This window comes from Calypte anna, chromosome 1 (assembly GCF_003957555.1).
Source record: "Calypte anna isolate BGI_N300 chromosome 1, bCalAnn1_v1.p, whole genome shotgun sequence".
Taxonomy (NCBI): Eukaryota; Metazoa; Chordata; class Aves; order Apodiformes; family Trochilidae; genus Calypte; species Calypte anna.
Window position 1 is genome coordinate 114,578,454 of NC_044244.1, and position 14,473 is coordinate 114,592,926.

General features: G+C 41.3%; 1 protein-coding gene across 2 annotated transcripts in view; it reads left to right on the forward strand.

The window, feature by feature from the left end:
- The first annotated feature begins 7,097 nt into the window (after positions 1-7,097).
- Positions 7,098-14,473, forward strand: part of SRPX (sushi repeat containing protein X-linked) — a 46,943-nt gene continuing 39,567 nt past the window's right edge. The window contains exon 1 of one of the 2 annotated variants that reach the window (XM_030452321.1): positions 7,098-7,211. In XM_030452321.1, coding sequence (XP_030308181.1) covers positions 7,142-7,211 — 70 coding nt within the window. In that variant the 5' untranslated portion in view covers positions 7,098-7,141. The remainder of the gene's footprint in view (positions 7,212-14,473) is intronic. The other variant, XM_030452327.1, reaches the window with a different exon arrangement.

The window sequence follows — 14,473 nt, forward strand, 5'->3', positions numbered from 1 at the left end:
TACATGATTATAAATTTAGGTATACATTTGCTATTTATGTGTCTTGCATACATACGTAAAATATATATATATATATATATATATATACACATACAAGCACACATCCATACACTGATACCTATATGCATCTCTAGACATTTACTAACATATGTAGAGAGAGAGACACGTGTATGTTTACTACTGCTCAAGCATGTATACCTGATACCCTGAAATTTCCATTTCATCCACATATTTACAAATGCAAGTTTACTGATCTCTTGGAAGCATAGGACATTTTCTTACGCAGATACCATTCCTATGTGATGATTGAAGGTGAAAAGGAGAGAACTTTCTCTTTAGACAGTATTTTCTGTACCATATCACATGTTCTCTATGCAACTTTTTCCTTTTCCTTCCAGGAAATAGTTGTATAATAGGCAAATTATATCCAGTCTGTGTCCCTAGGGAAGATTTTTAAGTCATGCTGTTGACATTGGGGTAGTTGAAGTAAATGAAATTAATATCACAGTGGAGAACCACTGCATCCTTATAATCATGTATATGCAAGCTATTCTCATGTGACTATTGATAAACTAAGTAGGGCTTTGCTTAAAAAGTATTTATGAGTCAGGTATTCTCCAGCTTTTGACAACTACCTTTTGACATCTAGCATCATGACGTTTATTATAGTGTATCAGAAATGCTTTCTTGCACAGGAGGCTCATTTTGTGCTCAATTTCTGCTGACATTGCTGGCCAGGCTCCTTGCAGACCCAGGAAGGGATGGTTCTTAAAACAACGTGGTTACACTGACACTGCTGACACTGCTGTCTCTTCTCTTCTACATTCTCTACCCCCAGCTGAAGGAGTAACACTTAACATGGACTTAGAACATGCACCCCAATGCTTAACAACACAGAAAAAGAAAAAAAAAGGTTCCAAATATACCTAAAATATCTGAATTAGCAGTAGAAAGGAAACCCATGTGAGTTAGATATTAAAATCCAATATTGAACACCTTTAAAATACCAAAAGCCATGTAGGAAAGTTATAAACATTTACTGCATCCTTCAACTATGTTCTCTCTTTAAAGTATAAATGAACCATCTCTAAATTCCTACAGTGTTTTTAAGAACTTTATCATATAAAGTTCACTTTGTATCATTCACTATGCACAGGGGTTTACAATATTTTCACAACCATTGATGTCTAAAGTCCTTCAGGAATATAGTGTCCTGCTTAAACATGATGACACCACTGACAGTAGTGAGAATTGGAGAAATTAATGCTTTGGTAGTAAGTCTGCTTTGCTCAATATCTCATGCTCAGGAGATCTCAAACTTTATACCTATTTGTCTTCTAAGACTGTGTAAGAGTTATGTTTTAATCACATTGTATTATTCCCAGTCTCTTGTTTTTGGGACTGGATAGTAATGACTCAACAAAAAATTGCAAAATCTAAATCTGGCAAAACTGTTATTTGTACACAAAGAAATCTTTCTTTTAAAAATCATTCTCATTTGATGTTGAAACAGTTTACACACAGCTGTTTTAAATCAGACTCATCAAAAAGCTGAAGCAATATTAACAAAATTTTAAGAGATGTTAACAGCTTTTAAAAACCAAAAAATATGGAAGTTTTGTTCCTCAGTGTATCTATTAAATATTAAACCACATATATACCATACTATTCTTAAGAATATTTATGCATCAGTCAATATCTAAAAATGCAATGTTGTCTCCACCTCAAAATTTCTGGTTTTCTGGCTGCCTAAGACACTGTCAGTAGCACATCTGCACCCAGCCAGGGGGGAAGAGGCAAAAGGCAACTGCTGTTCTTGAAGACCTGATACTTCTGTATACTATGAACATGCTATGTATGTTGAAATTTTTCATAGCAAGATTTCTGGTAGCAGAGAAATTGAGGTAAAGTTAGCATGGCCATCTCATTTCTGCTAGAATGACTTGAAAGACACGAACAAACAACTTGTTCAGGGTGTTGGGAGCACATAAGTGCTCAGGGATGGATCACACAGACAGTGTTTCCTTGAAAAACACCTTATTCTCCTTAAATGTGCTATTTCTACAGCCCAGGCAGTATATTGTTTTGTATCTTTTATCAAAGAGTGTCATTAAGGTTTATGGCTGACATGAGAAAGAAAATTATTAGGATATAACATAAAACTATTTTATCATTATCTGTTACTTAAGCTTACAGTATAAGAGTTTCCATTGGTCTACATCCTTCAGCTTTTTATTAGAAAAAAGTAATACATAACTTAAAAAAGCAAAATAAGCCAAGGCTCTTTGACAGGAAAACTATCTGCAGAGGACATTCCTTTTGGAAAATGGCACTGAGTGAAGCATCTACTCTGCATGAGCTGAAGCACATGTGCTGGCAGTGAGGTTTGACAGGCACATGCTGACAGCAGCAGCATCATAAGAGGGAGGAATTCTGTGTCAGTTGCCAGACAGTGCTCTCCATGGCACACATCCACCTGCCTCTTTATGACCATATCTTCTTCCAACTCTTTTTTGATTTCACTGAATCATCTGGGTAGGGAGGGACCTCTGAGATCATCAAGTCCAACCTTTAATCCACTGCCACTGTGGCTACCAGACCATGGCACTGAGTGCCACATCAGTCTCTTCTTAAAAACCTCCAGGGATGGAGAATCCACCACCTCCCTGGGCAGCCCATTCCAATGCCTTTCTTTGGTGCCTTCAGTTCCTCACCACACCAGTGCCCACAGCAGATCTTCTCTTTCAGCCTTTTATCCCTGGAGTCTCCCTCTCCTGGACTCTTCCTCGTATCTGCAGAAAAATCCCAACGCTGGAATGTACCTCATCAACCTGCATGCTCTCAGAATACCCCCAAGGTGGGTTACTGCAGGGACCAGCATCCTACCAAAGTCCACAAGCAACAGCCTGACATGCAGAGAGAAAAAAAAATGGCCCTTGGAGCCAGCACTTAGAAACAGATGAAAGGAAGGTCAGATAACAGCAAACACTGATCAACAAATTATTATTTCTTACCGCTGCTGCCACTAAGCATCATAAGACAATAATTTGTTAACCACAAAGTTTAAGAATTGTACAGAATTTTGTATTTTTCAGGACTAGAGGAAATGTTGTGCCAGGGGAGGTTCAGATTAGATATTAGAAGAAACTTCTTCACTGAAAGCATAATTAAACACTAGAACAGGCTGCTCAGGGAGGTGGTTGAATCTCCATCCCTGGAGATTTTTTTTAAAAATTTATGATTTAAATAATTTTTAAATTATTTGATACTTAGGAATGCACTGGACTCAGTATGGTTAGGTTAATGGTTGGACTCAATGATCTTAAAGTTTTTTTCCAACCAGAACAATTCTGTGATTCTGTTATTATTTGCTGTTATTTTAGTACTGCCTCTTATTTCAGCAGATATTTACATAAGTAACTCGAAGTATCAGAGCATTTTCTTTCAGTAAGGCTATTCACCAGGCTGAAAACACTGCATAGTTTGGATTGAACCCCCAGTTTGTCATTCTCTTATCATGACTAATCAAATTTTAGTCAAGGATTCCAAAACCTAATTACACCCAGACGAGTTGTTAGTAGAATTATTATATTGGTAAACGCCATTAAAAATCATACTTGAATTAATTTCTCTGCTCCACCAAAAGCTGTATTTTTATCACTGTAACTGCAGTTTGTTACAGATTAATACAATTGTACTCTGAACCGCTTTTAAGAAAAACGTGAAAGTGAAATTATTTGCCTAAATTAACTCCTTGGCATAATAAAAATGCATCTTTTAGTCTCCAACTGCACATAACTTTGCATTGGGTGCTATTGTTTATTAAACTAAGACACTTTCACAGACTTTCATCCTGTACTGCTTAATTCAGTTTTGAAAGTTTTCTTTATTTAATCTGGGACTGCCTTTCATTTAGTGCTGAACATCAAAAACTGTGAATCTTCAGTGAAAAGCATGCTGGTTATTTCTTGTGTAATGTCAGTAGTGCCTGGAACTCCAAATAACCACAAGCTTTAGTAGCTGGAATTTTTTTCTACAAAAATTGAAATCTTTACTGCAAGGAAAAAATTACCAGGAGAATGCTTTCAAATTCAATAAATGTGGCATTTGTTTAATACATTCTTAGTTCCAAATGCTGTCTCCTGACAAAAGGTCCCTTAAGAAAACTACTTTACTAAAAGCTAAGTTGTATTACGAATTTTTTAGAAGTTTTTTTAAAGATGCCTTGAATTTGTCCCTCAAGCTGCAGTCTTTTGGAAGGTTTTTCGTAGCTGTCATTCTAACAAGGATGTAGAACATACATTGCAGAGAAACTCTAGAGCCAGCTTGCAGCTGAATGAATGCACACCTCAGTCCTGGCGTGTTTAAAAGGCTAATTTCAAGCAGCCCATGAAGGATACATTCACACTGCTACTTCAGCTTGCGCTTGCATCTGAATTTGAGCTGTTAACTTGCAGACTGTATAAACTCTTAAATCTCTTGACTTTCTCAGGGCAGCTACAACACACCAGGAGCTGGGTGTTAGAGCTCACAGGCAACACACATAGCAAGCTTTGCAGAAACCCATGCAGTCAACAGCCAAGACATAGGAAAAAGCAGCCTGAAAACACCCATGGCTAAGATGTTTGAATGGATGGAATTGCACCTACACAATCAGGAGCAGCACAAAAGTAATTTAAAATTATTACAACAAATGAAATAGGATGATCCACTGATCTGGGTGTCAGGCAGCAGTTACCTGATGGTGCCTGCCACTAATGATTTAGCTTCTCACATTTGGAGACCAAGCAGACAACGAGGATCTGTCACCAGCAGCAAGTTTCTGTGCTGAGTCAATGTGACTTTAAATGGTGAGAAAAGGCCACCCAAAAGAGAGACTGTGAGCACCATGGTTTGGGTGATACAGGGACAGCTAATGAAGAAGCTGCAGCTGCATCAAGATTTTTGCTGGCAGCAGCTGCTGCGATGCCATCCCACTAGCAGTATAGACCTTCTGTTCATAGGAAGAATGTCTAAATGAAGGTTGGTGCTTTGGAAATGGGAAACTAGAAGGACACACACAATGAGAAAGCAAGAGATACCTGACCCATTAAGATCTGCTTCAAGTACCTCTGCTGTTTTAGTGTACTCGAGTGCTGAATTTTTACCAAAGCCTTGCAGTTCTGATAAACTACAGATTATCACTATTTATTGCAGATTTCTAACATTTTGCATTAATATTTTCTATTATATCTCTGCCAATAATAATAGCCTGAAGCACTCCTTTTCCTTATTCTTCTGCTTTCAGACATTGTCATGTTAGTCTTTTTAATCTCTACTCACATGGAAATCTAATCTTCTTTTGGCTATTGAGCTGCAGTGACTCAGATGATACCAGAATAGTTTTTGTTACTCTCTGTTTTTATTAAATCAAGGTGGTCAAAACTGAAAGCCTAGCATATTCAGTCTACATCTGCATGGGGCAGAATGTGACCATCTTGGAAGAGAGCTGGTTCTGAGGATCCGGTGCTTACCCACACCCAGATGGGTATTTACACAGGACGAGCTCCAGCTTGGCCCCATGGGTGCAGGTAGGGTACTATGTCCAATAAGTCTTTCAGACACTAAACATAGTAATTAAAGCAGAGAGGTATACTTCAAAGGCACTTCTGATCCAAATTAAAAATGTGATGAGAAAAAAATATTTTGGAAAAAGCTCCCAAAATACAGCACCCCACACACATTTTTACTTGAATTACCAGCAAGATCCCATTTGTTTTTTAGGCCCCTTTGGTATAGCCAGCCTCAAAGCTTGGCAAAATTGGCACCTCCTCTTGTGTTTCCAAACCAACATTTCCCCTTGAGATTACTATCTTACCTCTGAAAATTTGGAACTTTGTATCCCTTATTTTTAAAAAAATATCCCTTGTTGATGAGATAGTATTCCCCTATTTGTGTTTGCTTTGCTGCAAATGGTGCATGCAGTATGTGGGTGGGACCTTAGGAACTCCTGGAATCTCTTCTCCCTTACTGCCCCCAGCACATAGATTTCTAGCGGGGGACAGCGCTTTCCTGCACCTTCAGCTATTTATAGTGTACAGGATATGCTACCTCCAACTGTGGAAAGTGAAGAAAAAAAAAAATCAATCCAAGTCAAGCTGCACTGTTGACAGATCTCAGAGTTTGGATCATTTGATGCACTGAATAAAGCCCTTGCTCCCGTAGGCTAGGACTGATTGGGGAATTTGCTTTCATCTGGAAAGTGGAAAAAAAGCCTCGAGTTTTTTGTGGTTATGGAAGAAAGCCTGAAAATGTGACCCCGCAACACCCTAGCAGCTCAAAAAATTAATGGGAAATGTGAAGATTTCAAACTTTTTTTCTTCATCTCATGACTTGGGGATCTGACTCATGATTTTTAAACATTTAAGGCTGGCCATCTGCAAACTGCTGAGCAACTGGAGCACTTCATCCTGGAAAGTTAATCCAATTCCCTGCTCCACTGCCCACAGAACTCTTTAGGCCTGTGCCAGGAGCCGCGGCCACCCTCGATGGGAAGGGAGCTGGCAGCAGATGCTTTCCCTGCCTGGTCCCACGCTGCCAGTGAAGGGACCAGAGGGAGCCCAGCTATTCCTCCCCATCACCTCCTGCTGAAGCAGAACTCCAGGCCTGGAAAAGGGATGCAGCCAGGGCTGGCCCTGTCCCAGCTTTGGAAGGAACACCGTCCCGGCCATCTCGATGCCCGCGAGATGTTGGGAGTTGAGGTCAGGGCACACGGTACCGGGCGGGGGACCCCAAGCCACACACCATGTCCAGGGACCCCACACCTCTCTCCAAGCCAGGGCACTGCCGGGCGATTCCCGCAGGCCACGTCGGAGGAGAGCTGTACGGGAGGGCCCCACGGAAGGCAAGCGCGGGGCACGCCAGCACTGGAGCCCCGGGACACGGAGGAGCAGCGAGCCCATTTCCATCACCCGAGCCCCTTCGCAGTGCCGGCAGGCGACGAGGCGGAGCGGGGCGGGCTGCCAGCCCCGTCGGCGGGAGGAGGAGGAGTCTCCGGCGGCTCCCGGGAGCCCGCTCGGAGAATGTCTCCGTCCCACTCCTCCTCCTCCTGCCCCTTTGCCGCGCAGCCCTCAGCCTGGAAGGGCCGCTGCCGCCGCGCAGCATGGGGAGCTGCTGGATGTGCCTCGCCGCGCTGCTGGCCCTGGGCGCCGGCCCCAGCCTGGCCTACGAGGGTAGGGAAGGGGAGGGGAGGCGAGGAAAGGGGCTGCGGGGCCGGGGAGCCCAACGAAGGGAGCGGCAGCCGCGGGGGGAGCGAGGGGCTCGGCAGCGGAGCCCTCTCCTCCCGCCGGGCAGGGGAAAGCTGCCCGCCTGCCGTCGCGGCTCGGCCCGGGGCAGCGGGAGGGTGGCGGAGAAGCGCGGCGGTGTCCCCGGCGGTGTCCTCGGCAGCCCAGGGGTGCAGCCGCCCCGGGAGCCCCGGGGGCGGGGAGCTTTGGTTGTTCGCTCCCCGCCCGGGGCGCTTTGTCTCGTCTTGCGTCTTGCCCTTCCTTCGGTTCGTCCCGGGTGTAGAGCTCAGCCTTGATGTAGAGCCCCAGGTTATGAAGCGCGATGAAAACTTTAATCTGGTTTTTGGGGGTTTCAAGTCGCGGACTGCAGGTTAGAGGTAGCTCATCACGCTTTCGTATTGACCATCGTATTTGCGTCTCCGTACTATTATCCTGGCAAACTTGCAGAGGACTGAGAAAGGAGAAGACAGTCCAGACGGGATCAGTAGGATGAAGACTGTGTTGTGAAGACTGATTGTAAAGAGCGGGCGAGTCTGTGTCTGATCCACCAGCCCTGGCTCCGTCCTCGGCACTTGGAAGTCTTTAAGCAGTTTTTGTTGCCTGTCTGTGTCTGCGTGTGCGTAAAGCTAATCTCAGTTTTTAGTCTGAAAAATGGAAGGGTAAATCTGTCTAGGTTCCTACCCTCCTGGTAATTAAGAAAAGTGTATGCTTATACCATGTCACTTGTAGTTATTTGAATTTGCTTTTTAGAGAAATTTGAAATAACCTTACATTCAGGCCCTTTTCCATGTCAAAAGTAAAACCATATGTTAGATGTGCCTGTTTTTTAAAAGCAGCTGCATCTTGTCAGATTAAATATCTCAGGCCTGGCATGGGACATTGCAATGCCAAAGAAAACTGGCATGCCATGGTGGTTTAACAGGTGTAGTCAATGAACACTTGTGGTCAGAACAGAGCCTTCAAAGTAAGTGGGTATTGCTTCAAACTGAGGTGCATTACTGTAAATCACCAGTGAGGAACAATGTGTCTGATACACTTCACAGCTGTGCATGCGGGAAACCTGTTTGTGGATGATACTTGGGTTTTTTTAGTATCTAGGAGTCATCCCTTCTTAAGCCATGGCTCTGCCCTTGGAGGGGCATAAAATGGCATAATAATGGTATTTGAGAGTTCAAGTTAGCTTTTCTTATTTTTGTTGGCGTGCCTCAAGTGGCTTCTTTCCAACATGAAAGATGCTGGAACACACATTTATGTTCTTTATTTACAAAACACTAAGGTATTGGACTCATCAGTTGCTAAATCAACAAAGACAACAGAAGTTTCTGTCCTGACATTTCTCTGAGGACTACTGTTCTGCCAAACTCTCCTTATTTTCTTAGGAAGATAACTGAATGCTTTACTTTGCAGTTTGTGTGAATGTTAGCCTTCAATTCGTTTGCAGAGGATGCTAATATCCTGTCCTTCTCTTTCTTTCTAAGATGCCAAATGTACCTTCTCCAATCTGAAAAATCCAGTTTTTGCAAGTAATCTTCAAGTTGGCTGCACAATAGCCTGCTTGTTTCAGCTTTCATTCATTTGAAAGTCCAATTTTCCTCTTATGCTTTGTGTCAGAGCCTCCAAAGAGCTTAAATCACAGCAACTGTATTTGCAAACCATAACATAAAGTTAACATTCAATTTCCTTTTTTTTTTTTTGTTTTTTATTTTTTTAAGTAGAATGTGATATTATTTGAAGTCTTCATTCTCAATATGAAATCTAGTGAAATTGTAAATAGATATTTTCTATAATGGTATTGTGTCAGAATATACTGCACATTAGGTACAGGTTGCCATTAAGTAAACTAAAGTATGTCTTAAAAAAATCTGCACAGGATGCATGTATAAATGTCCTTCTTGAATACAGATTATAGGTACATGTAGTTTAGTGAACCAGGAAGTTTACTATTTTGTAGACAAAGCCAATCTTTTTTTTTTATTCATACAAAATGTTTATTTTCAGCAGCAGATTGTTATTTAAACATCAGAAATAATCTAAATATCAGCTCCTGAATTCATCATTTGGTAACACTGAAGTTTTTAGTGCTCCATAACCCAAATACTGTGGTGAACACCAAACTAAATAGAAATAATTTACATGATGTAAATGGAGTTCTGTGATCAACATTCTATGGTAGACAGTCAAAATCAAGACAGTATTTCTGTCTATGGAAGTGTAATTGAATTAACTATCTTCTTGGCATTAGGAAGGTGATTGAAAAATATCTGAGTTCTTAAAATACTTGGAAGCATGTGAAGCAGCTGCAACTGTAGTACAACTTTAGTTCCAAATCTTTAAAGATTGCCCACGGTCTTATTATGTTGTTCCATTCAAAGCTCATCATGCACTGATGAAATCTCTCTCTGGTGGCAGAACAGTCTGTTTGCTCTTCAACATCTGAGATACACTTTTTGGAATTAAAACAGCCTTAAAACCATTTCCCCAAAGGAGAGAGATGGCATTTGTGCTCTTTAATGACTCTTATCATGTTTTTTTACTTCTCCCCAGAGCTCTTATCATCTCTTCTGGGTTTTTTGGTTTTTTTTTTTATCTCTGAGAAACCAGCATAAATCCTTGCTCTGTTGGCCTGAGGCTCAGCACTGTTGACCTCCAGTAGTGTCAAATGAGGGTACAGCTATACATAAGCACATACATATACAGAGGTCACTTTTTTGGTGTTGTGGGCACATGGAGATGACATCAAGTGGCACTGCACAGTTGTAAGACTGTTGTACTCATATCTTTACACTTTTAGTAGACAGCTGAAAGGAAAAGCCAACTTATGACAGTCTTTGGAAAATAGTTAATCCTTCACTAAAAAGAAACTGCTCATTGGAGCAGGATATTGGTGTGGCGAGACTGTGATCCTTGAGAGATGACATACAATATGTAACATTATAGAACTATTTTCAAAGCCTGGATGAGAATTAGTTAAATGAAAAATAATCATACATATGGTGTGCTTGTAAGGCATATGTATTTATTTGGATTAAATACAAGTAAATGAAAATCTCTGTGGTTGTGGAAAGGGTAGCTCTTCTCATAGATGCATTGTAGAGCAAAGGGTGCATCTGTGGGTGAGACTTCTCAGTGCTGCCACCATTCAGAGAGAGGCAGTCCTTGCCTAAGTGAATTTATGCTTTATATAGACAAAGGAAAGGACGACAAAGCTGGAGGAACTAAATACTTAAGGTTGCTTAGAGTCATATGGCAGGCTCTAAAAAAAAAAAAAAAAAGGAAAGAGAGAGGAAAAAAAAAGACATTGCAATTAATGTCTTCATTCCTGCTGGTATCTCCTATCCATCAGACCAGGCTGCAAAATGCTAAAGAACCTGTTCCCAGTCTCCTAAGCAGCTGGTGTTCTGCAGTGCCAAGGGTGGGGCCCATTGTATCAGCTGTGGCTTTTCATGTTTGGTTGTTTTTTCTATCATTGCTTTCTTTTTTTTAATACAGCTTGCTGTCTGCCTATTAGTCCTTGGTGTCAAATTGTGTAGAACTACAGGCAGGATCCACTTGTGTTCTTGGTTCTGTGTGTGTGGGTCCCCTGAAGCCCAGTGCACTGGTAGGAAGGAAGCTGATGGTGGAGACAGACCCGAGCATTGTGCTGCCAGAGCACAGGACAGACAGACCCATTGCAGACAGACCAGGATAAAACTAATATATGAATACAAGCAGATAAGTATGTCCTAAGGCACAGCTTTATCCAAGGAGTTGAGCTTTGAATGGGTTAGCTTCCTCTAAACAATCTCTGGTTAGCTGGATAATTGCATAGGAATGAATAAGCCTTCTGGCAGCAGAGAAGCTTGATAGAAATTACATTCTCAGGTGATCTCAGATTCAACAGACAGGTCATGTTTGTATCAATCAATAATGTTAACTCATCCCTTCATGCTGCTTTCATATTTACTCACATGAAGTGGGCCCTCTTTGTGAGTTCTAGTAATTCCCTGCTGAAAACTCCTTGTGCCTTTATGCATTTTCAAAGCACTGTTTTTCTTACTGAATTATCCTAAAGTAATCAGGTCATCCATCACATCCTCTCTGCTAGGCCTGCTCAGGTGGTAGCACCTGGGAGCTTTAGTACAGCTGAAGTCTCCAGGGTGAGATCACATAAACAAAGAGTGAAATTAAGAAAATTTTCTGCGGGGTTCTTGTACTGAGTTGCTCAGCTTTTTCTTGCAGTGAGAAACACTTTCCCAGGTAGCACAGACACACTAATTGCATGCAGTGGCTTGGGTAGTTATATCTGGGCAAGGTTTAGAGATGGTACAGCAGGTGTAGTAGAATGGTCAATAGCAGTTATTCTGCACACCTGCAAGCTGCTGTTTCCTATTTGTTGCTGATGGGCTGCAGTAGTAAATGCCAGTAGGCACGATACAAGCTTCCCAAACACTTTCCCAAACCCTGTGCGTAACTACAGGGTTTATAAAAGCTTGCAACTGAGATTGTCATCAGTACAGGTGAGGTTCTTGTCTGTGAAAAGTATTGATGAGTTTCTCAATTAGATTATGTAAAACATTGATTCTAAAAACAAATTGTAAATGGTGATATTCAGGTGTATTTTACTGTAGTCTCCTCTCTCAGTTGAAACTTGTAGTTGTAAATGAACATTATTGAAATCCTGGGTTTTTTTTCCCTCTCACTGTAGAGATATCAACAGGATGGGTATCAACCAGTTCAAATTTGTGGCTGATGAAGGTTCAGGAAACAAGATTTGGCATATTGTTGTATTGTCATTTGGTTGAGTAAGCTGCTGGGTTGAAAATTCAGATTTCTTACATATTTGTTACATAACCTTATGCAAGTTGTGTTGACTTGCTGTTTCTTACTTTTTTCCATTGGAGAAACCTGTGTAAAAATCTGTTACTTAGATACTGCAGTGTACTGATTTACAGGAGGAGTGGAGTTTGGAGATGGGCATGGACTTCAGCCCAGACTGTTAGATGTCTTGACGTGCTGCTGATAAACTGTAATTGACTGAAGGTTAGAGGATGTGAGTGGCACCATTTGCATGGATGTTCTGTGAAGACACAGATGATGAATCCTGGATCCTCACATTTTTTTTGACTCCAGGCTGAAATTTCTTGCAATTCAGTTACTTCAGGCAGGCCATCTCAGAGGTGTCACTCAAGTAATAGGTGAGGCTAGCTAGGTTCTCTGGCAGCTTGTAAGATATATAAAAGTTTTTCGTAAATTTTTGGGTACTAGTGAAATGGTCCTAACTCTTGAGAACTACTACGCTGCCATACATGCAGTTAGGTAGTGTAAGGGTTCCAGGACCATCTTCATTCTGAGAGATTATTTCCAAGGGGTGGATCGACAGCCCACTAGTATGATTGTTTGGAATGAAGAGCAATGAAGAGGCAAACTCCAACACTCCCATCCCTCCCTTTCTCCACCCCCATCACACTAGTAATATTTAGTAAAAAAAAAAGTGTATCAGTAATCTAATACTTCATTAAATTATAATACATCCTGTATTGTGATACAGACTGTAGTTTAATGTTAGTCTTTATGCCTTTCATGGTACTTATGTGAAACTTCTTAAAGTATAAATGTTTTTTCCCCAACTGGGGGAACTTACTTGTTCCTCTAAATGCTTGGATAATTTTCCTGTTTCTGAAATGGTTGTGTTTGTGTTGGGCTTATTTATTCACTATTTCAAGTTATGGTGTATGGTTAAAGGCTGTGCTGGGGATCATCTGTTTCACAAGGCATTGACTTAATTTTTTTAGTGTGGTAAATGAAGAGCTCAACATATAGAACATTCTTGGGCTGGCAGTTCTCTAGAGCCACTGTTTCTATTGATTGCATTTAAAGGAGCACTATTAAGGCTGTTAAAACTGAAAATTTATGCTGCAGTACCTTGAAAGTGGGTCCGAATTATGAGTATTAACTTAAGCAATTCTGATCTTTCCTGTAACTTGAAATATCCACTTAGGAGTTCTGCCAGAGTTTGAAACCACTTCAGCTTGTTGTTTGCTTACATGATTAAAGAAAGAATTTTTATATTTCTTGAGAGCCCCATGGAAATGAATTAAATTTTCCCAGTTAATAAATATGGGAAGCTCAGCTTTGCCAAGATCTCCCTTTGGTTTGCCTGAACAATCTTGATAAGATTTTGTTGAGCTTGAGGAAATAAATGGTACCTTTGTTGTGTACATAATGAGAAGAAATGTGGAGAGTAAAGCTCTGTTAAGTACAACATTAGAGTGGTAAGACCATTATCAATAACTACTGTTTCTTGGCCGCTGCAGGGATTTTTCCTGTGAGAAATGCCTACAGCTACATACTCCTCTTCAGTTCTGTGAGGATGGAGGCAGAATGCATTTTGCATGGAAGCATGTTAAGAGCCTGCTCCCAGCATTCCAAAGTGAGTCAGTCAAAATGCCTTGGTGTTGGGCTACTGCTAAAATGAAGCTTTTTTTGAGGAGATAGTGTCATGGGTACGGGCTTGTTTCCTGAACAGAAGTTACTGGACTGGCTGTGCTGCAGTTCCCCAGTAGAGCTGGCTGGCTTTCATTACCAACTCCTGGTTTTTATTTTTTAGTGCCATATTTGAGCTTTCTTATCTAGCACTTAGCAGATGCTAACTTTGCAAAAGCAGTTAATTCACTTTCCTTCTGTATCCTTCTCAAGAGCATCCTTTTTTTTTTTTTTTTTTTTTTTTTTTTTTTTTTGTGGTTTTTTTTGTTTGTTTTTTTGTTTGTTTGTTTGTTTTTGTTTTTGTTAAATTTTGGGAGTTGTGCTTTCCCTACAGGGAACATTAGATAAATGTGGCCTGGTTTTATCTGTAAGGCTGGACTCTCTGTTCTTTCCTTGGCTTCCTGGGCTTCTTCCTACCCATCCCTGCTGCCTGGCTCCTGGCATGCAAGACCTTGGGCAGGATCCCTCTCCTCAGTCCCTGTTTGTTCAGGTGCTAAATGTGGTTGGGCCCTGACTAAGGCTCCTGGGCATGTCTACAGCAAGAGAGAGATTTCCAAAATGGCTTTCTCCCAAACCTACTCTTGTTCCTATTCTGCCTTGCTGGAAATGTCCCCTCTTCTCTCACCCGAGTGGCTGTTTTCAGCTCTTTTCTACTCTCCTGCTTGTGTTTTTTAACTTAGCTCTTGACTTTGAGGCAGGCTGCCCAGCTTTCCCACTTGCCCCTGCGTGAGCATCCATGACTTGCTGTG